Source organism: Bombina bombina, chromosome 1 (assembly GCF_027579735.1).
Source record: "Bombina bombina isolate aBomBom1 chromosome 1, aBomBom1.pri, whole genome shotgun sequence".
Taxonomy (NCBI): domain Eukaryota; kingdom Metazoa; phylum Chordata; class Amphibia; order Anura; family Bombinatoridae; genus Bombina; species Bombina bombina.
This window is the reverse complement of record NC_069499.1, coordinates 1,142,284,573-1,142,307,426: the sequence shown is the minus strand read 5'-3', so window position 1 is coordinate 1,142,307,426 and position 22,854 is coordinate 1,142,284,573. Positions and strand designations below refer to the sequence as shown.

The window sequence follows — 22,854 nt, the reverse complement described above, 5'->3', positions numbered from 1 at the left end:
TTCCTTCAGTTGCTATATATGCATAGAAGTTTTAGGTCTTATGACCACAGCATTGGATTCAATTCCCTTTGCTCATTTTCTCTAGAAAGAACCTTCCAGTCTTTTATAAGTGTTGTTTCTTCAAGAACATGGTTGGAGGATCAATTTACCTTAAAGTTCGTTTGATTCCTCAGACAAGGGTAACCTTTTTAGGTTTCCTGATAGTTTCAGTGTTCTTGATTCTGTCTCTGACGGACAAGAGGCGTCTGAAATTGGTTTCAGCTTATCGAAACCTTCAGTCTCAATCATTCCCTTCGGTAGTCTTATGCATGGAAATTCTAGGTCTTATGACTGCTGCATTGGACGCGATTCCCTTTGCTCGTTTTCACATGCGACCTCTTCAGCTCTGTATGCTGAACTAGTGGTGCAGGGATTTTACAAAGATATCTCAATTTTTATCTTTAAAACCGATTGTTCGACACTCTCTGACGTGGTGGACAGATCACCATCGTATAGTTCAGGGGGCTTCTTTTTGTTCCTCCAACCTAGACTATGATCAACAGATGCAAATCTGACAGGTTGGGGAGCTGTATGGGGGTTTCTGACAGCACAAGGGGTTTGGGAATCTCAGGAGGTGAGATTACCGATCAACATTTTTGGAACTCCGTGCAATTTTCAGAGCTCTTCAGTCATGGCCTCTTCTAAAGAGAGAATCGTTCATTTGTTTTCAGACAGACAATGTCACAACTGTGGCATACATCAATCATCAAGGAGGGACTCACAGTCCTCTATGAAAGAAGTATCTCGGATACTGGTATGGGCGGAATCCAGCTCCTGTCTAGTTTCTGCGGTTCATATCCCAGGTATAAACAATTGTAAAGCGGATTATCTCAGTCGCCAAACGTTACATCCGGGCGAATGGTCTCTTCACCCAGATGTATTTCTTCAGATTGTTCAATATGGGGACTTCCAGAAATAGATCTGATGGCTTCTCATCTAAACAAGAAACTTCCCAGGTATCTGTCCAGATCCAGGGATCCTCAAGCGGAAGCAGTGGATGCATTGTCACTTCCTTGGAAGTATCATCCTGCCTATATCTTTCCGCCTCTAGTTCTTCTTCCACAAGTAATCTCCAAGATTCTGAAGGAATGCTCGTTTGTTCTGCTGGTGGCTCCAGCATGGCCTCACGGGTTTTGGTATGCGGATTTTGTCTGGATGGCCTCTTGCCAACCGTGGACTCTTCCGTTAAGACCAGACCTTCTGTCGCAAGGTCCTTTTTTCCCATCAAGATCTCAAATCCTTAAATTTAAAGGTATGGAGATTGAACGTTTGATTCTTAGTCAAAGAGGTTTCTCTGACTCTGTGATTAATACTATGTTACAGGCTCGTAAATCTGTATCTAGGGAGATATATTATAGAGTCTGGAAGACATATTTCTTGGTGTCTTTCTCATCATTTTTCCTGGCATTCTTTTAGAATTCCGAGAATTTTTCAGTTTCCTCAGGATGGTTTGGATAAAGGTCTGTCTGCAAGTTCCTTGAAAGGACAAATCTCTGCTCTTTCTGTTCTTTTTCATAGAAAGATTGCTAATCTTCCTGATATTCTTTGTTTTGTACAAGCTTTGGTTCGTATAAAACCTGTCATTAAGTCAATTTCTCCTCCTTGGAGTTTGAATTTGGTTCTGGGGGCTCTTCAAGCTCCTCCGTTTGAACCTATGCATTCATTGGACATTAATTACTTTCTTGGAAAGTTTTGTTTCTTTTGACCATCTCTTCTGCTAGAAGAGTTTCTGAAATATCTGCTCTTTCTTGTGAGTCTCCTTTTCTGATTTTTCATCAGGATAAGGTGGTGTTGCGAACTTCTTTTAAATTTTTACCTAAGGTTGTGAATTTTAACAACATTAGTGGAGAAATTGTGGTTCCTTCATTATGTCCTAATCCTAAGAATTCTAAGGAGAGATCATTGCATTCTTTGGATGTAGTTAGAGCTTTGAAATATTATGTTGAAGCTACTAAGAGTTTCCGAAAGACTTCTAGTCTATTTGTTATCTTTTCTGGTTCTAGGAAAGGTCAGAAGGCCTCTGCCATTTCTTTGGCATCTTGGTTGAAATCTTTATTTCATAATGCTTATGTCGAGTCGTGTAAAACTCCGCCTCAAAGGATTACAGCTCATTCTACTAGGTCAGTTTCTACTTCCTGGGCGTTTAGGAATGAAGCTTCGGTTGTTCAGATTTGCAAAGCAGTAACTTGGTCTTCTTTGCATACTTTTACTAAATTCTACCATTTTGATGTGTTTTCTTCTTCTGAAGCAGTTTTTGGTAGAAAAGTACTTCAGGCAGCTGTTTCAGTTTGATTCTTCTGCCTATAATTTCAGTTTTTTTCATTATAAGATTTAAACTTTATTTTGGGTGTGGATTTTTTTCAGCGGAATTGGCTGTCTTTATTTTATCCCTCCCTCTCTAGTGACTCTTGCGTGGAAGATCCACATCTTGGGTAGTCATTATCCCATACGTCACTAGCTCATGGACTCTTGCTAATTACATGAAAGAAAACATAATTTATGTAAGAACTTACCTGATAAATTCATTTCTTTCATATTAGCAAGAGTCCATGAGGCCCACCCTTTTTTGTGGTGGTTATGATTTTTTGGTATAAAGCACAATTATTCCAATTCCTTATTTTTTATGCTTTTGCACTTTTTTCTTATCACCCCACTTCTTGGCTATGCGTTAAACTGATTTGTGGGTGTGGTGAGGGGTGTATTTATAGGCATTTTGAGGTTTGGGAAACTTTGCCCCTCCTGGTAGGAATGTATATCCCATACGTCACTAGCTCATGGACTCTTGCTAATATGAAAGAAATGAATTTATCAGGTAAGTTCTTACATAAATTATGTTTTCCTAGGAGTGAGTGTCTCAGTTCCTCTGGTGGGACTGGGTCAAGAATTTGTGGTTCTCTAGAAAGAGGGAACTATTTTTTTTTGTTTCTTTTCAGACCTTAGAGGAAGTTTTTCATCCTTTTATAGGGAGATGTCCGTTCTTTCTCCCTTTAGTTCTGGTGGGTCAGTTCATGACTGCCTTGACTTGAAGGATGCATATCCTCATGTTCCTATTTCAGGGAACATTTCCTTTTCTGCGGCTTGCCGTTTTGGACAATTCTTTTCAATTGGTAGCCCTTCCTTAGGACTAGACTGTCCCTCAAAGCTTTACGAAGGTACTAGGGGGCTCTTCAGACAGTGTCCACTTTTCAAGGAATTGTGGTGGTTCCATACCTGGAATATATATTTTTGTTCAGGTACCATCTTTTCATTTAGCAAGAGCCTATTAGAGATTCTCTTTTGTCGATGCTCCGCTTTACGCGTGGATGACGACTCTGGACAAGTGTCCCTTGATGCCATATTCTAGGGGATGTCTGTTGGTATCTTGGAAACTCCTTCCTTGTATGTTAACAGGTATCGTATGGAAGCAGGCTTTGGGGATCTTGTTAGCGCAGTAGGTGGCGCGTCAGTCTCATGGTCTGATTTTTTTTAGTTCTCCTGCTTAGCCTTTGAGAACTGGTATAGATGTTGTTTTGTTCGTGATTCTTATCTATAAGTAAGGACCTTATACTTCTGGGATTTTTTCTTCATCCAAGCCTAGCTTCTCTGTTGCTGACTGCTTGGAGATTGAACGTCTAGTCTTGGCTAGGCATGGTTTTTCTGAGAAGGCCCTTGATTCCAGGATTCAGGCTCGTAAACCTGTTTCTTGCAAGATTGAGCTTAAAGTATGGCGTTAAATACCTTTATTTGTGTGAATCGAAAAGGTTTTCTTTTGGAGTAGAGTGAAGGTTACCCAAATTTTTTTTTTCTTCAGGGTCAGATTTATGCACCGTCTTTTCTTTTGCAATAACGTCTGGCAAATCTGCCAGATGTTCAATCTTTTGTGCAGGCCTTGGTCAGATTCAGGCCTGTGTTTCAATCTGTTGCTTCCTCTTGGAGCCTTCCTCTTGTTCTTGAAGTTCTGCTACTGGCTTTTTTCGAGCCTATGCATTCAGTAGCTATTAAGTTGTTTTGTGGCGTAAATTCCTGGAGGGTTTTTGTTTCCCCTATTATTTCCTCTGCTCGCAGAGTATCTGAACTTTCGGCTCTGCAGTTTGATTCCCCTTTCCTTATTTTTCATGCGGATAAGGCGGTCCTTCATACTAAGCTGGGTTTTTCTTCCTAAAGTAGTGTCCGATCACAATATTAATCAGGAAATAGTCGTTCCTTCTTTTTGTCCCAATCCTTCTTCCCAGAAGGAACATCTTTTGCATAACCTGCATGTTGTGCGTGCTTTAAAATGGTACCTTCAGGTAACTAAAAGATTTTCGTCTATCTTCTGCCCTGTTCATTGTTTTCTCTGGGAAGCGTAAGGGTCAGAAAGCCACTTCTACTACCCTTTCTCTCTGGTTGAGAAGTGTTATTCGTTTAGCTTTTGAGACAGCTGGACAGCAGCCTCCTGAGAGAATTACGGCTCATTCCACTAGGGCTGTCTGCTCATCTTGGGCTTTTAAAAAATAAGCTTCTGTGGAACAGATTTGCAAAGCGGAAACATGGTTCTCTTTGCATACTTTTTCCAAATTCTTTAAATTTGATTATTTTGCTTCAACTAAGGCCTCTTTTGGGAGAAAGGTTCTTCAAGCGGTGGTGCCTTCTGTTTAGGTCCTCCTGCCTTGTTCTCCCTCCCTTTTCATTCCATGTCCTCTAGCTTGGGTATTGATTCCCACTAGTAATTGGAATGACGTTGCGGACTCTCCATGCCATAGGAAAGAAAACAAAATGTATGCTTACCTGAAAAATTTCTTTCTTTCCGGGCATGGAGAGTCCACGACCCCGCCCTCTTTTTAAATTATATTCAGCAGTTTTTTTTAGTAAACCTCAGGCACCTCTATACCCTTGTGTTTCTTCTTTTTCCATTTTCCTTCGGCTGAATTACTGGGGATTATGGGTAAGGGAAGTTACTTAAAGGGACAGTCAACATCAGAATTTTTGTTGTTTTAAAAGATAGATAATCCCTTAATTACCCATTCCCCAGTTTTGCATAACCAACACAGTTATAATTATACACGTTTTACCTCTGTGATTACCTTGTATCTAAGCCTCAGCAGACTGCCCCCTTATTTCAGTTCTTTTGACAGACTTGCATTTTAGCCAATCAGTGCTCACTCCTCGGTAAATTCACGTGCAGGAGCTCAATGTTATCTATATGAAAAACATGAACTAATGCCCTCTAGTGGTAAAAAATGCATTTAGATTAGAGGCGGCCTTCAAGGTCTAAGAAATTAGCATATGAACCTCCTAGGTTTAGTTTTCAGCTAAGAATACCAAGAGAACAAAGCAAAATTGGTGATAAAAGTAAATTGGAAATTTGTTTAAAATGACATGCCCTATTTGAATCATGAAAGTTTTTTTTGGACTTGACTGTCCCTTTAACAGCTTTGCTGGGGTGCTCTTTGCCTCTTCCTGCTGGCCAGGAGTTGAATTCCTATTAGTAATTGGAATGCCGTCTTTGACTTTCCATGCCCAGAAAGAAAGAAATTTATCAGGTAAGCATACATTTTCTTTTTATTTAAAACATTTTCAACCTAATTTGTACAGTGTCCATTAAAGGGACAGTATACTATAAAATTGTTTTTCTTTTAATGTGTTTTCAATTACTTTTTTTACCAGCTGCAGAGTATAAAATGTATGAGATTTGCTTTCTTAATGTTTATTTGTGTATATGAATTAGCTGATTTTGTGTTTTGAAGCCACAACCTAATAACATGGGTTGAGTTTGTTGATATAATCAGATCTCATTACTTTATCACATTGTGTAAATATACCAGTTTCCTTATCTTATATCTGTCCACAAACCAATCACCAATACTTGGAGAGAACAATAGAAAATTAACATTTAATTACCTTATCTTTTCTATAACCCACTGGGAGTGTAATTTCTTCTACTGTCTGTGTTAACACAGCTTGGCCTCGAGGCCAAAAACTCAGGATGGGTGGGGATACAACAGGCTAAATAAACTATTTCAAATGCAAATATAAGTGTAATGGAAATACTTGTAAACAATTTATACACTTCAGCAGGTAAAGTAGATCATTAGGAACAAATTAAAGGGGAGAACTTTTGAGTAAACTGTCCCTTTAATTTCTGTGACAGCCCTACAAGGAGGCTGAGGTCTGTACAGGAAGGTTATCTAGCATGATGTCATAAAACTTCCAGCATTGGTTTAGTATTAAATGAATAGACTAGAAAAACAAGGAGTCAGATTTGCTCATGCTCAGAACTGGCAGAATGAAACTTAAGTTTAAAAATGTTCCACTCTTACCAAACCGAGGGCAGGGGCTACACTGAGAAATTCTAAATGCTAATTTTGCAAGAAAACAAGTAAGCTTGCTGTCTTTTATGCAGTTTCTTTTTTGTAATGTTTTCTTTGAGTTAGCATACTTTGTTTTACGAATGGATCACTATTTAATATCCCTTTAAAACTTCAATTGTTTCATTATGTTAAAGGGACAGTCTAGTATAAATTAAACTTTCATTATTCAGACAGGACTTTTAATTTTAATCAACTTTCCAATTTACTTTTATCATCAAATTTGCTTTTTTCTCTTGGTATTCTTAGTTTAAACTAAACCTAGGTAGGCTCATATGCTAATTTCTAAGCCTTTGAGGGCTGCCTCTCATCGCATGCTTTTTAAATCTCTTTTCAACACAAAGAGACAGAAAGTACACGTGGGCCATATAGATAACACTGTGTTCAGGCACAGGGGGTATTTAAGATTTAGCACAATACAATGCTAAATTTAAGACAAAAGATAATAAACAGTCACAGTCGGTTCCTAGATACAAGGTAATCACAGAGGTAAAAAGTATATTAATATAACTCTGTTGGTTATGCAAAACTGGGGAATGGGTAATAAAGTGATTATCTATTTTTTAAAACAATAACAATTCTATGGTAGACTGTCCCTTTAAAGCTGATCAGCTAGATTTCTTCAATGTGGAATTCTATTGGAATGGGGGTTTTCTATTTAATTTGCAAGTGTGTGTATAACCCCTTTCTTTCATGTAATTAGCAAGAGTCCATGAGCTAGTGACGTATGGGATATACATTCCTACCAGGAGGGGCAAAGTTTCCCAAACCTTAAAATGCCTATAAATACACCCCTCACCACACCCACAATTCAGTTTTACAAACTTTGCCTCCGATGGAGGTGGTGAAGTAAGTTTGTGCTAGATTCTACGTTGATATGCGCTCCGCAGCAAGTTGGAGCCCGGTTTTCCTCTCAGCGTGCAGTGAATGTCAGAGGGATGTGAGGAGAGTATTGCCTATTTGAATGCAGTGATCTCCTTCTACGGGGTCTATTTCATAGGTTCTCTGTTATCGGTCGTAGAGATTCATCTCTTACCTCCCTTTTCAGATCGACGATATACTCTTATATATACCATTACCTCTGCTGATTCTCGTTTCAGTACTGGTTTGGCTTTCTACAAACATGTAGATGAGTGTCCTGGGGTAAGTAAATCTTATTTTCTGTGACACTCTAAGCTATGGTTGAGCACTTTATTTATAAAGTTCTAAATATATGTATTCAAACATTTATTTGCCTTGACTCAGAGTGTTCAACATTCCTTATTTTTCAGACAGTCAGTTTCATATTTGGGATAAATGCATTTGTTTCAATCATTTTTTCTTACCTTAAAAAATTTGACTTTTTCCCTGTGGGCTGTTAGGCTCGCGGGGGCAGAAAATGCTTCATTTTATTGCGTCATTCTTGGCGCGGACTTTTTTGGCGCAAAATTTTTTTTCTGTTTCCGGCGTCATACGTGTCGCCGGAAGTTGCGTCATTTTTTGACTTTTTTTGCGTCAAAAATGTCGGCGTTCCGGATGTGGCGTCATTTTTGGCGCCAAAAGCATTTAGGCGCCAAATAATGTGGGCGTCTTTTTTGGCGCTAAAAAATATGGGCGTCATTTTTGTCTCCACATTATTTAAGTCTCATTATTTTTTGCTTCTGGTTGCTAGAAGCTTGTTCACTGGCATTTTTTTCCCATTCCTGAAACTGTCATTTAAGGAATTTGATCAATTTTGCTTTATATGTTGTTTTTTTCTTTTACATATTGCAAGATGTTCCACGTTGCAACTGAGTCAGAAGATACTTCAGGAAAATCACTGCACAGTGCTGGAGCTACCAAGCTAAGTGTATCTGCTATAAACTTTTGGTATCTGTTTCTCCAGCTGTTATTTGTATTGCATGTCATGACAAACTTGTTAATGCAGATAAAATTTCCTTTAGTACTGTTACATTACCTGTTGCTGTTCCGTCAACATCTAATTTTCAGAGTGTTCCTGATAACATAAGAGATTTTATTTTTTAAATCCATTAAGAAGGCTATGTCTGTTATTTCTCCTTCTAGTATACATAAAAGTCTTTTAAAACTTCTCTTTTTTCAGATGAATTTTTAAATGAACATCATCATTCTGATACTGATAATGGTTCTTCTGGTTCAGAGGTTTCTGTCTCAGAGGTTGATGCTGATAAATCTTTGTATTTGTTCAAGATGGAATTTATTCGTTCTTTACTTAAAGAAGTGTTATTTGCATTAGAAATAGAGGATTCTGGTCCTCTTGATACTAAATGTAAACGTTTAAATAAGGTTTTTAAATCTCCTGTAGTTATTCCAGAAGTGTTTTATCTCCCTGATGCTATTTCTGAAGTAATTTCCAGGGAATGGAATAATTTGGGTAATTTATTTACTCCTTCTAGACGTTTAAGCAAATTATATCCTGTGCCATCTGACAGATTAGAGTTTTTTGGGACAAAAATCCCTAAGGTTATGGGGCTGTCTCTACTCCTGCTAATGTACTACTATTCCTACGGCAGATAGTACTTCATTTAAGGATCCTTTAGATAGGAAAATTGATCCTTTCTAAGAAAAGCTTACTTATGTTCAGGTAATCTTCTTAGACCTGCTATATTTTTAGCGGATGTTGCTGCAGCTTCAACTTTTTGGTTAGAAGCTTTAGCGCAACAAGTAACAGATCATAATTTTATAGCATTATTATTATTCTATAACATGCTAATAATTTTATTGGTGATACCATCTTTTGATATCATTAGAGTTGATGTCAGGTATATGTCTCTAGCTATTTTAGCTAGAAAAGCTTTATGGATTAAACTTGGAATGCTGACATGTCTTCTAAGTCAACTTTGCTTTCCCTTTCTTTCCAGGGTAAATAATCATTTTCGTTCCTTTCCTCACAACAAGGAACAAAAGCCTGATCCTTCATCCTCAGGAGCGGTATCAGTTTGGAAACTATTTCCAGTTTGGAATATATCCAAGCCTTATAGAAACCTATAGCCAGCTCCTAAGTACCTATGAAGGTGCGGCCCTTATTCCAGCTCAGCTGGTATGGGGCAGATTACGTTTTCTTCAAAGAAATTTGGATCAATTCCGTTCTTAATCTCTGGTTTCAGAAACATTGTTTCAGAAAGGTACAGAATTGGCTTCAAGTTAAGGCCTCCTGCTAAGAGATTCTTTTCTTTCCCGTGTCCCAGTTAACACAGCAAAGGCTCAGCATTTCTGAAATGTGTTTCAGATCTAGAGTTGGCTGGAGTATTTATGCCAGTTCCAGTTCTGGAACAGGGGCTGGGGTTTTATTTTATCTCTTCATTGTATCAAAGAAGGTCAATTCCTTCAGACCAGTTCCGGATCTATCATTATTGAATCGTTATGTTAGGATACCAACATTCAAGATGGTTACTGTAGGACTATCCTGCCTTTTGTTTAGCAAGGGCATTATATGTCTACAATAGATTTACAGGATGTGTATCTGCATATTCCGATTCATCCAGATCACTTTTAGTGTCTGAGATTCTCTTTTTAGACAAGCATTACCAGTTTTGTGGCTCTACCGTTTGGCCTAGCCTCAGTTCCAAGAATTTTTTTCAAAGGTTCTCGGTGCCCTTCTTTCTGTAATCAGAGAATAGGGTTTTGGTATTTCCTTATTTGGACGATATCTTGGTACTTGCTCAGTCTTCTCATTTTCGAAGAATCTCATACGAATCGACTTGTGTTGTTTCTTCAAGTTCATGGTTGGAGGATCAATTTACCAATCAGTTCATTGATTCCTCAGACAAGGGTAACCTTTTTAGGTTTCTAGATAAATTCAGTGTCTATGACTCTGTCCTTGTCAGACAAGAGAAGTTTAACATTGATATCAGCTTGTCAAAACCTTCAGTCACAATCATTCCCTTTGGTAGCCTTATGCATGGAAATGTTGGGTCTTAGGACTGCCGCATCAGATGCGATCTCCTTTGCTCGTTTTCACATGCAACCTCTTCAGCTCTGTATGCTGAACCAATGGTGCAGGGATTACTCAAAGATATCTCAATTAATATCTTTAAACCGATTTTACGACACTCTCTGACATGGTGGACAGATCACCTTCGTTTAGTTCAGGGGGCTTCTTTGTTCTTCCAACCTGGACTATAATCTCAACAGATGCAAGTCTTACAGGTTGGGGAGCTGTGTGGGGGTATCTGACGGCACAAGGGGTTTGGGAATCTCAGGAGGTGAGATTTCCGATCAATATTTTGGAACTCCGTGCAATTTTCAGAGCTCTTCAGTCTTGGCCTCTTCTGAAGAGAGAGTTGTTCATTTGTTTTCAGATAGACAATGTCACAACTGTGGCATACATCAATCATCAAGGAGGGACTCACAGTCCTCTGGCTATGAAAGAAGTATCTCGAATTTTGGTTTGGGCGGAATCCAGCTCCTGTCTAATCTCCGGTTCCTATCCCAGGTATGGACAATTGGAAAGCGGATTATCTCAGTCGCGAAACGTTGCATCCGGGCGAATGGTCTCTTCACCAGGAGGTATTTCTTCAGATTGTTCAAATGTGGGAACTTCCAGAAATAGATCTGATGGCTTCTCATCTAAACAAGAAACTTCCCAGGTATCTGTCTAGATCCCGGGATCCTCAGGCGGAGGCAGTGGATGCATTATCACTTCCTTGGAAGTATCATCCTGCCTATATCTTTCCGCCTCTAGTTCTTCTTCCAAGAGTAATCTCCAAGATTCTGAAGGAATGCTCGTTTGTTCTGCTGGTAGCTCCGGCATGGCCTCACAGGTTTTGGTATGCGGATCTTGTCCGGATGGCCTCTTGCCAACCGTGGACTCTTCCGTTAAGACCAGACCTTTTGTCTCAAGGTCCTTTTTTCCATCAGGATCTGAAATCCTTAAATTTAAAGGTATGGAGATTGAACGCTTGATTCTTGGTCAAAGAGGTTTCTCTGACTCTGTGATTAATACTATGTTACAGGCTCGTAAATCTGTATCCAGAGAGATATATTATAGAGTCTGGAAGACTTATATTTCTTGGTGTCTTTCTCATCATTTTTCTTGGCATTCTTTTAGAATACCGAGAATATTACAGTTTCTTCAGGATGGTTTAGATAAGGGTTTGTCCGCAAGTTCCTTGAAAGGTCAAATCTCTGCTCTTTCTGTTCTTTTTCACAGAAAGATTGCTATTCTTCCTGATATTCATTGTTTTGTACAAGCTTTGGTTCGTATAAAGCCTGTCATTAAGTCAATTTCTTCTCCTTGGAGTTTGAATTTGGTTCTGGGGGCTCTTCAAGCTCCTCCATTTGAACCTATGCATTCATTGGATATTAAATTACTTTCTTGGAAAGTTTTGTTCCTTTTGGCCATCTCTTCTGCCAGAAGAGTTTCTGAATTATCTGCTCTTTCTTGTGAGTCTCCTTTTCTGATTTTTCATCAGGATAAGGCGGTGTTGCGAACTTCTTTTGAATTTTTACCTAAGTTGTGAATTCCAACAACATTAGTAGAGACATTGTGGTTCCTTCATTATGTCCTAATCCTAAGAATTCTAAGGAGAAATCGTTGCATTCTTTGGATGTTATTAGAGCTTTGAAATATTATGTTGAAGCTACTAAGTCTTTCCGAAAGACTTCTGCCATTTCTTTGGCATCTTGGTTGACATCTTTAATTCATCTTGCCTATGTTGAGTCGGGTAAGACTCCGCCTCATAGGATTACAGCTCATTCTACTAGGTCAGTTTCTACTTCCTGGGCGTTTAGGAATGAAGCTTCGGTTGATCAGATTTGCAAAGCGGCAACTTGGTCCTCTTTGCATACTTTTACCAAATTCTACCATTTTGTTGTATTTTCTTCTTCTGAAGCAGTTTTTGGTAGAAAAGTACTTCAGGCAGCGGTTTCAGTTTGAATCTTCTGCTTATGTTTTTCATTAAACTTTATTTTGGGTGTGGATTATTTTCAGCAGGAATTGGCTGTCTTTATTTTATCCCTCCCTCTCTAGTGACTCTTGTGTGGAAAGATCCACATCTTGGGTAGTCATTATCCCATACGTCACTAGCTCATGGACTCTTGCTAATTACATGAAAGAAAACATAATTTATGTAAGAACTTACCTGATAAATTCATTTCTTTCATATTAGCAAGAGTCCATGAGGCCCGCCCTTTTTTGTGGTGGTTATGATTTTTTTGTATAAAGCACAATTATTCCAATTCCTTATTTTATATGCTTTCGCACTTTTTTCTTATCACCCCACTTCTTGGCTATTCGTTAAACTGAATTGTGGGTGTGGTGAGGGGTGTATTTATAGGCATTTTAAGTTTTGGGAAACTTTGCCCCTCCTGGTAGGAATGTATATCCCATACGTCACTAGCTCATGGACTCTTGCTAATATGAAAGAAATGAATTTATCAGGTAAGTTCTTACATAAATTATGTTTTCAAGCTAACTAGACTGCTTGTAACCAGCTGCCTGGAATCAAATCATTAGCAACTCGCTGCTATAAACGGCAGAACCCAGGCTCTCTGAGCCTTAGCTCTGTGTTACAAGTGGCAGAGTTACCTACTGTAGGGGGAAACTGCATTCCCACTAACAGGTAAACCTTTCTAACTATACACCTGCACAATGCTCTCAAAGTCTTTTCTGATCTTTTGGTCTGCCCTTCTCCTAAAACTCAATTCATGTCCCCATAACATAAATAACAATAACCCAACACTATCCATATCTCACCCTCCCTTCTCTCATCCCCTATGGTGTCCACTCATGAACTACTCTGTCTCCCCTAAAAAATACTTCCCCATCTAACTCATCTGTCTCTAAACATACCAGCTCCTACAATTCTCACTCTCACCTTCTGTCACCCACACTCCTACTACTGCTTGCTGCTGGTGACGTCTCTCCTAACCTAGGCCCTGCAGCGATCACCAAAGTTCCACACTCTTGCTTAGTCTCCCACTGCAAAAACTCTAGGTCACGCAATACTAACAATCTCATCTCCATTAACCCACAGTGCTTATCCCCTCTCTTTTTTTGTGCTTTGTGGAATGCTTGCTCTGTCTGTAACAAACTTACAACTGTCCACGACTTGTTTGTTTCCAACACTTTCATCCTTTTAGCAATTACTGAAACCGGGCTATCTTCTTCTGACACTGCTTCCATTGCTGCTCTCATGCACAGAGGTCTCCACTTTAGCCACACACCTAGGCCAGGTGAAAGACATGGTGGTGGTGTTGGAATCTTACTCTCCTGCTCCTATCAGTACCTACCTCCATTTCCATCTCTCTCCTTTTCATCCTTTGAAGTCCACTGCATTCGCCAGTTCTCCCCCCTCTCTCTGAGTTGCAGTTATCTATCGGCCCCTTGAACCAACCTCCCAATTCCTTGACAACTTTGCTTCCTGGCTTTCTCACTTTCTCTCTACAAATACACCTACTCTAATTCTGGTGGACTTCAACATTCCCATTGATAACCCATCTGCCCCTGCTGCCTCTAAACTTCTCTCTCTCACTAACTCCTTTGGCCTCTCACAATCCACCCTAATCACCACGATGGACACTCTATCGATCTGATCTATCTCTGATGTCACCTGTCGCCTTTTTGCCATCTCAGACCACTATCTGCTCACCTATAATCTTAATATACATGCTAAACCTACTTCTCCCCCTCGTCACTCCAACTTTCCAACCTTATTAAAAATCACCTCCCCCACACTTCCATAATATCCTGCCCTGACCTTGCAGGTCTCCGCAAAAACGTTCCATACTGCTAAGCGTGCCTGGAGGAAATCCCGCTATGAATCAGATTTCATCGACTACAAGTTCATTCTTTACTTTTACACCTCTGCCCTTCACTTAGCTATGCAAACCTACTTCTCTTCTCTTATATCTACTCACCACTCAAACCCTAAATGACTCTCTTCTATTTTCAACTATCTCCTCTACCCTCCTGCACCACCACCTTCATCTGCATTTTAGTGCTTAAGACTTGGCAGACTACTTTTTCAATAAAACACTTATCATCTGAAGCCACAACACAAGCCTGCAATCTTCCATCTTCGCCCCAGGTCACCCCCTCTGCAACTCTCTGCACCCTCCCCCCAACCACTGAGAATGAAGTGGGTTCCTTATTGTCTTCCTCACACTGCCCACTTGACCCTATCCCTTCACATCTAATACCTTCTCTGTCTTCCACCCTCACTCCAGCTCTAACTCACATATTCCAATCTTCCTACAAACATGCAAAGGTCACCCCCATCCTCAAAAAAGCCTCCCTCGACCCTAATTCTCCTTCAAACTAGATAATATATCACTACTTCCACTAGCTTCAAAACTCCTTGAAAAACTAGTTTTTTTTCGATCGCCTAACCCACTTTCTGTCCTCCAACTCATTGCTTGACCCCTATAATCTGGCTTCCATTCCCAACACTCAACTGAGACTGCCCTTACCAAGGTTACGAACGATCTCCTTTCCACTAAAACAGCTACTACTCTATACTCCTCTTACTTGACCTCTCTGCTGCCTTTGACACCGTTGACCATCCCCTCCTCCTGCGGACTCTTGGCTCTCTTGGGCTCTGCGACACTGGCCTGTCCTGGATCCACTCTATTTCTCCAACAGGTTCTTTTCTGTGTCTTTTTCCTGGTGACACCTCATCTCCTGTTGGAGTACCTCAAGTCTCTGTTCTTGGTCCTCTACTCTTCTTTATTTACATGTCTTCACTGGGTAAACTTAACAGCTATAGTTTCAACTATCACCTCTATGCTTATGATGCTCAGAACTACCTATCCACCCCTTCACTCTCTCCTGTCATTTCTCACATCAGCAACTGCTTATCTGGCATTTCTTCCTAGTTGGCCTCTCGCCACCTACAAATAAACATGTCCAAGACCAAGCTACTTCTAACCCCCCCCCCCCCTCCCTCTAATTTTACTCCGGTTTCTAACTTCTCTATTACTGTTGGCGGCACCACTATCTCCCCATCACCCCAAGTCCACTGCCTTTGAGTCACACGACTCAAATCTGTCCTTCATACCCCACATCCAATTGCTCTCTTCATCCTGCTGCAACCACCTATGCAATATCTCCAAAAGTCGTCCATTTCTGAATGCTGAAACTACTAAGCAGCTAATCCACTCCCAGGTAATTTCCCAATTTGATTATTGTTGTAATAACCTACTAACTGGCCTCCCTTCAATCCATCCTAAATGCGTCTGCCAGGCTAATCCACCTATCCCGACGCTCTGTATCTGCTGCACCTCTCTGGGAGTACCTTCACTGGCTCCCCATTCACAGCAGAATTAAATTCAAAATCCTCACTCTGACCTTCAAAGTCCTCACCAATGCTGCCCCCCACCTGTCTTTACTCAACAAATATACTCCAGTCCGCACCCTAAGATGCGGCACCAACCCTCTGGAACGCACTTCCTCAAGCTGTCAGACTCTCCCCTAACCTGTCCTCCTTTAAACACTCCCTAAAGACCTTTTTGTTCAGGGAAGCTTATCACCCAACTCAATAACAAATGGATTCCACTTACCTAATATTTGCCCTCATCTAACTCCGCATTAACATCATTCTCGCCTTTGCAGTCCCCACCTCCTGTTTCTCATCCTCCTACCCACCTAGATTGTTAGTTCCCACAGGAATAGGGCCCTCAAACTCCCTGTATTTGTTTTATAATTTGTCTTATATTGTAATGTCTCACCAATGTACATTTATCTCTGTACTCATGGACAGCGCTGCAGAATCTGTTAGTGCTTTATAAATAAAGAAGAATAAAATAATTTGTTAGTGTGAGAATATGAGTGACCTCACTACTAGGATATCTAACTAGATTCATGCTAGTTATTTGTTTTGTTTTTTGTTCCTCACTCTGTCATTGCCCCCACATGCCAATAACATTATCACAGACTGACCTTTTTGAGCTCCCTCTTTTATTTCTCATTCTTTTAGTTACCCAAATGGTGACACTTCTAGTTGGCACTGATGCATTATATCCCATTACTATTTAATGTATCACTTTATGCAATAGTGTGATTGTCTCTAATTTTTTACTTATTATAAAATTCAATACAAATTTAAAACTTAAATGGCCATTAATAATTACTCATATATCCAGGGATTCTGGTGATGCCCATCTTTGGTGAGTTAACAAACAAATACAAAATGTGACCTTTAGAATTGCCTTACTCAGAAAACCATATAGTCTGGATAAATGATGACCTGCTGAAGACTACATTGCCAGAACCAGACTACAGCTCTTACCATTGGAGACTGTTAGTAGAAATCTTCAGTCTTGGGAAACCTAAACTCCTTCCTTGTGTATTCTAACTTATACTTTATGATTTTTATTTTGTATTTATGCTATATTTTCTACTATTAATGTATACTAATTTGTATTAACATAGTACACTACAGTGTTTTCTTCTGCAATTGTCAGCATCTTTATAAAGCCACAATGATCTAACTCTTAAAAAAAAATAGCCGTTCCATTAATTTCATATTTACAATATTTTAATTACAAGCATATGCTATAAAATAAACAGATTTAATGCTGTGTTAGTTTTGTGAACAATTTATATTCTAGGAGTCTGTTCCATTCCATTAGAACCATGTAGGATCTTGCAAGGTTTTTTTAAGCTTAAAGGGCCAGTAAACCTAAAAAATAATGTTATATAATTCTGCACATAGTGCAGAATTATATAACATTATATTAGCGTTCGCTTTATACAACCTAATATTCGCTGTGAATTTTTATAAAAAAAAAGACTGTTTTTAAGACCCGCTCTCTGTGCTCTTCTGACAGACAGAGCAGGAGCGAGCTGCACTGAGTATAATGGCGCGGTCGGGCCGGGCTGTGACTAGACAGCTGGCCAGATGCGCTCTGTGATAAAAACAGACCCGCTCAGAAGAGCACAGAGAGCGGGTCTGAAAAACTGTCTTTTTTTTAATAAAAATTCACAGAGAATATTAGGTTGTATAAAGCCAACGCTAATATAATGCTATATAATTCTGCACTATGTGCAGAATTATTTAACATTATTTTTTAGGTTTACTGACCCTTAAAGACCATTCTAAGCTATTCAAAAAACAGTAGAAAACACAATAGTGAGGTTTCCCAATTGTGTTGCTCCACGTTAACTTTACCAGTGGTTTGCATTGAGAGAATTAAACAGTGGTCCATCAGAAAAAAAAGCTGTTTGCAGATTTCTTTACTTTTCTATTGTGACAACCCATTGTGTCCACCTGTTTGGCAGTAGCTTAGCAGTTACCATAACATAGTGTTTAAGTCATTGGTTTAATTATAGTTTAAAGGGTCATGAAACCCAACATTTTTTTTTTCATGATTCAGATAGAGAATACAATTTTAAACAACTTTCTAATTTACTTCTATTATATAATTTGTTTCATTCTCTTGGTATCATTTGTTGAAGGAGCAGCAATGCACTACTGGTTTCTAACTAAACACATGGTTGAGCTAATCACAATTTATATATTTATATGCAGCCACCAATCAGCAGCTGGAACCTAGGTTCTTTGCTGCTCCTGAGCTTCCCTAGATAAACCTTTGATCAAAGGATAAAATTGTATTCTCTATCTGAATCATGAAAGAAAAAAATTGAGTTTCATGTCCCTTTAAATCACCTTTTCAGCTATGAAACTGGTACCCAGCTAAACTGTGAACGTCACAATGTAATTTGCTGAGCATGCATACACTGTGGTTGCTATACACTCATCCTCTAGTCTTATTTTTTATTCTTCCTTGTTAACCTCACTATCTTTCGATCCACAGAGACGCTAACATTTGAAATGGATCTAGCATCTGAATGTGCAGCCTCCCCAATGTGATCTGCTTCATCTCCTTTGCCTGCAAGCTTCTGCTACCAAAAATGTTCCATCATTTGTAAGAGAGCTTCCACTTTTAATTCTACTCCACTTGGCATCTTAATCTGTGCCAGGCTGGATGGAAATGGTCAACATCTATTAAAATCAAGATTTTTGTTGCCAAGAAAGGTCTTCTCTGCATTTCAGATCTCTCAACAGCAAAAGGGGCTGTCTGTGTTGGAAGCAAAGGGATTAATATCAGAGACTGGTGTTTAATATTTTACAGTGTTTTTCCTAACTCAGTATAAAAAGTAATTTGATGTACTTCAGAAAAGGGACTAGGAAGGGAGTATTTGTGAATGTCATCTTGTATTATTACAGAAAATAGTTATCTACATACAATTGTAAAGCATGGAAGTACCAGGACAATTTTATTTGAATCTTTATGAAATTCCAAAATAAGAAGTCTGTCTAAATTAAAAAACAAACTATAAAATCAAGACTTTCAGTTATTTAGAATTTCTTCAAGCTGCAATTTGTCATTGATTAAGGAAACCATCTTTTTATTGCCATATTAAGCTAATCCCTTCTTCAGTAAATTTGTTTGGGGAAAGTGTTTTACTTATTTTGGAGAGTGCAATCTGTTGCATTTGGGATTTTTTCTGATTTAAAGAGTCAAATTTAAAAGTGTTTGTGTCATAGAGAATACTATTCATGAAAAATATATTTTAATTCGGTTTCTTTAAATAAAATTGGTATTGCATATTTTGGAGGAAATAATCTATGTGCACTTACACTTTTTTTATTTTAGAATATCTGAAAACTTTTTAATATATCAAGATATAAAACATAAGCTTAATAATTGCAGGGTTTTGAAGGTAGATTCTTAGAGGGGCCAAACACAAATACAAATTTTAATTAATTACAACAATTGTTTATAAATGCATTTTTTATTGTAAAGATACCCTTCTGTGCATCTTGGAATTTAATCTGAATATGTGAAATGTTTTTCCCCCTGCTTTTTATGTATATTTATCAATGTAGATCAGGCTAATATCAACTTAGTCACTTTGTTCCTGTATTTATTCAGCCATCAATAAGATCTCACAATGTATTGATACAGATCTCTAACCTTGAAAATCTTAAAATACAGGAGATTTATTTAAGTAGTTAATATTAACACCATGATATGCTAATTATCACTGAAAACTTCAGAAAATACAACTATTATAGTTTTTTGTATAATGCTGAAAAAAGTATCATCCTTTATAGGTTTTGTAATTGTATCTTCTTTGCTTAAAGATACTGCTTTTCACCAAAGGAATGCATTGGGTCATATAGGAGTATATTCCTTTTAAATGAGTGCCTTTTAATATATGTAACCATTTATTTTCAGCACTTGTAACAACCATTGTTCCCCAACCAAAATGATTTTAAAAAGAGGAGTCTTGTGACTCATATGGCTTAGGTGGGAAATGCTCACCCAGTCATCTACAACCTTTAAGAATACGATGATCTATGAATACCACAGTTTAACATCTTTCTGTAGAGCTGTCCTTTTTCAGTCGTTTTGAACTTGGAATATTTTGTATACTTTATATTTTGTATCTTTTAATTACATATGTTAATATATGTAAAATATTTGCCTTTAGAGTATTTTAGTAGCTTTAAATGTTTCTGTTTGTATGAATGTTAGAAGTTCCTAATTAAGATTGGTGCTTCCACTACAGATGTGGTGCCTTATTTAATTTGTCTGAACTGAGAAAGCACTTTGAGCTGTTTGATTTAGAAATGTTACCCCAAATGAGTCTTCTCCTGCATCCAGAGAGTTTCGTTTGTTTTGGTTTTTATAAAATAAATTAAACCTTTTGCCTAATTCTATATCACAACTCTACAAAGGTAATTGATTGGCCATTTCAGATCAACTATATCTGCATTTTGTGGTTTCCAAACCGATGGTGGACCCAGAGTGAAATGCTAACACGTTTGCTTAGTAAGGTGATATAAAAGAGAGTTGGCATTTACTATAGGATAACAGGAGTGTCTTATTGGTTATAAATGTTACAAAACACATTACTGCCACGTGAGAAGCTATGTAGGCTATTGTGCGCCACCACCCTTGAATTCACCACTGAAAAAAGAACCATGGATTCTGAGCGACACAAAAATTGTTAGTACTAAATCAGTATTACTTTTCAGGTGTGTAATATCTATGTGTTATATATCCATGTATCTATAAATAAAGATGGACATTTTATTCTTTTGACATTTAACTAGTCCCTATGGAATGGATTTTAAATGGTGTTTTAGAGCATCCAAATAAATCTCCGTTATATTTGATATTCTTAACAGAGGACAAAGTATCATTTGTGGAGTTAACTCCTATGGAAACTACAATATGCAACATTTATACTATTTTCTGTACTGTACATTCCTGAAAAATATCCCTCCAGACTCTCTTGGTAGAATATCTCTTTATAACCTTGGTTTCACAATATTGAGGGGTGGGGGGGAGGAGCAATGCATTTTTGAGCTAATTGACAAGTCATTTTCCAGAGTCCTCTGCTCTAATGGGAAACACTTGAAGCTCAGGTTTTCTGAGGAAAAATATGCAGCTGTGCTATACAGTGATCTATCATGTGTCAATAATCTTGTTTTAAAAATCCACATATATAGCCAATGGGCCTCTTCAAAGTTTTTGTCAGATATTGGGAGAATGTGAAAGCTAAGAGTTATTTGCATACATTATTGCCCTGCGTAGAAGAGGTGGCAGATTATTCTACTTTGTGTGTATATTATATATATATATATATATATATATGTGTGTGTGTGTATATATATATATATATATATATATATATATATGTGTGTATATATATATGTGTGTGTGTGTATATATATATATATATATATATATATATATGTGTGTATATATATATATGTGTGTGTGTGTATATATATATATATATATATATATATATATATATATATATATATATATACACATGCTGTAACATAAAACATCTGATGTGAATGGTTTAGGATTAATCATTTTGCTGTAATAGGTCCTTGTATATGCAGGAACCCAGGACATTAATCTCATTCCTAGACACATTATAGACATTTATTCCAGTTAAATTTGCAACCTCTGTTCAATTGGTGAATTTCCAATATGTTTTCTCAGTATCCTTTTTATGTTACCATATTATGGTATGAACTGCAGTTTACAGATAATGTGTTTTAATATGTATTATTGCTTAATGTATATGCATACAAGAATCTCTTAAATAAATTGATAAAATATATTCTGAAGATTGGGTGAAATTTGTCATGTGCTACTTAACTGCTATTTTGCATTCAAATTGGGAAATGTATGGATCCATTCAAATGGGTGAATATAGTTCCATAGGATGTATTCAAATCTCATCTGAGTCATCATATTCCATATAATGACCACAGATTTCAGCACTTTTTCAGGTGGCTTTGGGCACCTTTTAAATAACTGACGCATTATCCTGGACTGTGAAACTTTCCCTTTCCAGACTTCATGAAAACCCTTAAAGGGACATGAAACCCAAATTTTTTCTTTCATGATATAGAAAGAACATGCAATTTTAATCAACTTTCTAATTTACTTCTATTATCTAATTTGCTTCATTTTCTTGATATCCTTTGCTGAAAAGCATATTTAGATATGCTCAGAAGCTGCTGATTGGTGGCTGTAAATTGATGCCTCGTGGGATTGGCTCACCCATGTGTATTGCTATTTCTTCAACAAGGGATATTTAAAGAATGAAGCAAATTAGATAATAGAAGTAAATTGGAATGTTATTTAAAATTGTATTCTCTACCTGCATCATGAAAGAAAAAAATTGGGTTTAGTGTCCCTTTAAGTGTTATCTAGTGCATTTCAGAAACCATTTGAAGCATTAGTCACTTCACACTTGGTTTGCAAAATTTTTTGTTTAAAATATATCAACATGAGACCGTTACAGCTTCCTCACTATATATCACACCCTTCTTTTATGGGATAAACTAAGAACTAAAAAAGAAGAAATAGCCTGATGAAACAGCCCTGAGCAGGCTGAGAAACGTGTTGCTGTGCTAATAAAGACTTTTTATACTTTTATACACTTGCTATTGTGTGTGTTTTTATCACCTCCTGTGATAAATTATATTATTGATCCTGGTTCCTGTTGAGGATTGCTGTTTTAAGTCTACTGGGCGACGTTTTGGCTCCAGTTTGCTGAGATTGCACCTGCAGGTGCCCACCATCTTGTAAGTTCAAGCAATTGGTATTATTTTCCCCTTGTCTTGATGATATTGGGCCATGTCGTGTTGCTTTTTCCTTTATCCATAGGCACATATACATTGGAATGTCAGAGGATTCCTGACTGTGTCTGCGCTTTGGATACAGTGTGCTGAACCACTGAGAAGTGTCAGTCTGCTCTACTAGCACCAGTGGGGTGCTTTATGTTTGTGAGTATTCACATTCTCATATTGCTGCTCATTTTACCTGTGCTGGCGATATTAGGCCATGGTGGCGCCTCTGTTTTTTATTCTTTTTTAGATTCCATACTACAGGATAGCCATCATTTGACAGAGTGCAGCCTCAAACATCTGAAAATTGTCATTACCCTGGACTCATAGACTTTCACATTATCATTATTTGGTTTTGAATTGATTTTATTATTTTTTCCAAT

At 37.9% G+C, this 22,854-nt stretch overlaps 1 protein-coding gene across 4 annotated transcripts in view; it reads left to right on the top strand.

Moving 5' to 3' along the window:
* STAT3 (signal transducer and activator of transcription 3) overlaps positions 1-21,456 on the top strand; it is a 600,544-nt gene extending 579,088 nt beyond the window's left edge. For all 4 annotated transcript variants that reach the window (XM_053699116.1, XM_053699126.1, XM_053699099.1 and 1 more), the window contains one exon: positions 18,120-21,456. Coding sequence is in view for 1 of the 4 variants with exons in the window: in XM_053699126.1 (XP_053555101.1) it covers positions 18,120-18,175 (56 nt within the window). In the remaining 3 variants the exon portion in view is untranslated. The remainder of the gene's footprint in view (positions 1-18,119) is intronic.
* The last annotated feature ends 1,398 nt before the right edge of the window (positions 21,457-22,854 follow it).